Source organism: Orycteropus afer, unplaced genomic scaffold, assembly GCF_000298275.1.
Source record: "Orycteropus afer afer isolate SDZICR_OR568_19922 unplaced genomic scaffold, OryAfe1.0 scaffold00832, whole genome shotgun sequence".
In the NCBI taxonomy this organism is placed as follows: domain Eukaryota; kingdom Metazoa; phylum Chordata; class Mammalia; order Tubulidentata; family Orycteropodidae; genus Orycteropus; species Orycteropus afer.
The window spans coordinates 406,450-408,030 of NW_006922419.1; the positions used below are offsets into that span (position 1 = coordinate 406,450).

Here is a 1,581-nt window from a genome sequence, read left to right on the forward strand (position 1 = left end):
TCACTGTGTTGTTCAATCTCTTACCTCACTTGTTCAGCCAGGGAAAAGATTTATCTTCAAGATTACATTTTTTTGCAATTCAGTTAATTGATCATTTGATTACACAGAAGCAATCAATTCTCTGAAACAAATGTCCCTTGACATAATGTGGGATTGTTAGCACACAAAAAATTATCATTATTTAGGAATGTAGAAAGAGAATTAGAAAACTTTTCCTGTTGTAGCTCATGACAAAAACATAAGTAAATTGCTTCTGCAATTTCAACTCATTGCCTCATGTTAATAATTTAGGCAGTAATTTCTTCAGTGCCATCATGACATCCTTGTTCCTCAGACTATATATAATGGGGCTTATCATCGGTGTCAAAATGGTATAGAAAAGAGAGATCAGTTTCCCCTTTCCTTTGGGTTGATCTGATTTGGGCTGTAAATAAGTCATACCAGCTGTTCCATAGGATAAGACTATAACTGTCAGGTGAGAAGAACAGGTGGAGAAGGCTTTGACCCTCCCTCTAGCTGATGACAATTTCAGAATATTAGAGATAATTTTGGCATAAGAGGCAATGATCAACAGAAAAGGAACCATGAAAAACTCCACAGCAACAAGATAGACCAATGTCTCATTCACAAAAGTGTCCCCACAAGCAAGCTTGAGAACTGGGGGAATGTCACAAAAGAAATGATTAATTATGTTAGATCCACAAAAGGATACAGAGAAAATCTGGCATGTTTGCCCAATTTCAAATGGAAATCCACTAATCCAGGAACCAGCCACCAGCTGGATACAGAGCCTGTGGTTCATGACTGCAGGATAGTGCAGAGGGTTACAAATGGCCACGTAGCGGTCGTAGGCCATCACTGTCAGAAGCAAACACTCTGTGCCTCCAAAGATAAGAACAAAACACATTTGTATAGCACAGGCAAAAAAAGAAATATTTCCATTCTTGGTCCAAATGTCTCTGAGCATTCTTGGGACAGTGGTTGTTACATAACAAATTTCCAGGAAGGAAAAATTGGCAAGGAAAAAATACATGGGGTTCTGGAGAGTAGGATCAATTCTTGTTATCAGTATTATGATGCTATTGCCCAACAAAATAATGAGATATATGACTAAAAATATTCCAAAGAGAATCCACTGGAGACTGGGCACATCAGAAAACCCCAGGAGAACAAACTCCATCACAGTATTATTTGATTCTTCTGCTTTTAATTTGCTTTCCATCTGGGATATGATAAATTCAAGATGGTTAATTGATTCACATTTTTAAAAAAGCATTTCCACTTCTATTAATTGGGTAAGTTCTTAAATTAATTTCACCTTCACCCTGCTCCGTTTCTATGGACTGTGATTTCAAACTTCGGCAATGAACTTGTATAACTCAATTCAACAAATAAAATCCTGGTATATTTCTTAAACTTAGATTATAATGATACTAGAGATATTGATAAATGCACACTGTTATTTAGAGTTCATTGAATAGGAAAGAGCTCTGATTACTTCATTCCAAAAATAGTCGGGCGTTTTCAATTGTTTAGTCTCAGTTCATGATTTTTTTCTGCATAGAGATCTTTCCTTAAAAA

General features: G+C 36.2%; 1 protein-coding gene across 1 annotated transcript; it reads right to left on the reverse strand.

The window, feature by feature from the left end:
• Positions 1–274: 274 nt before the first annotated feature.
• LOC103211996 (olfactory receptor 10AG1-like) lies at positions 275–1,266 on the reverse strand. The gene has a single exon (XM_007957996.2). The coding sequence runs from the start codon at positions 1,220–1,222 to the stop codon at positions 275–277; it is 948 nt and encodes a 315-aa protein (XP_007956187.1). The 5' UTR covers positions 1,223–1,266.
• Positions 1,267–1,581: the final 315 nt, after the last annotated feature.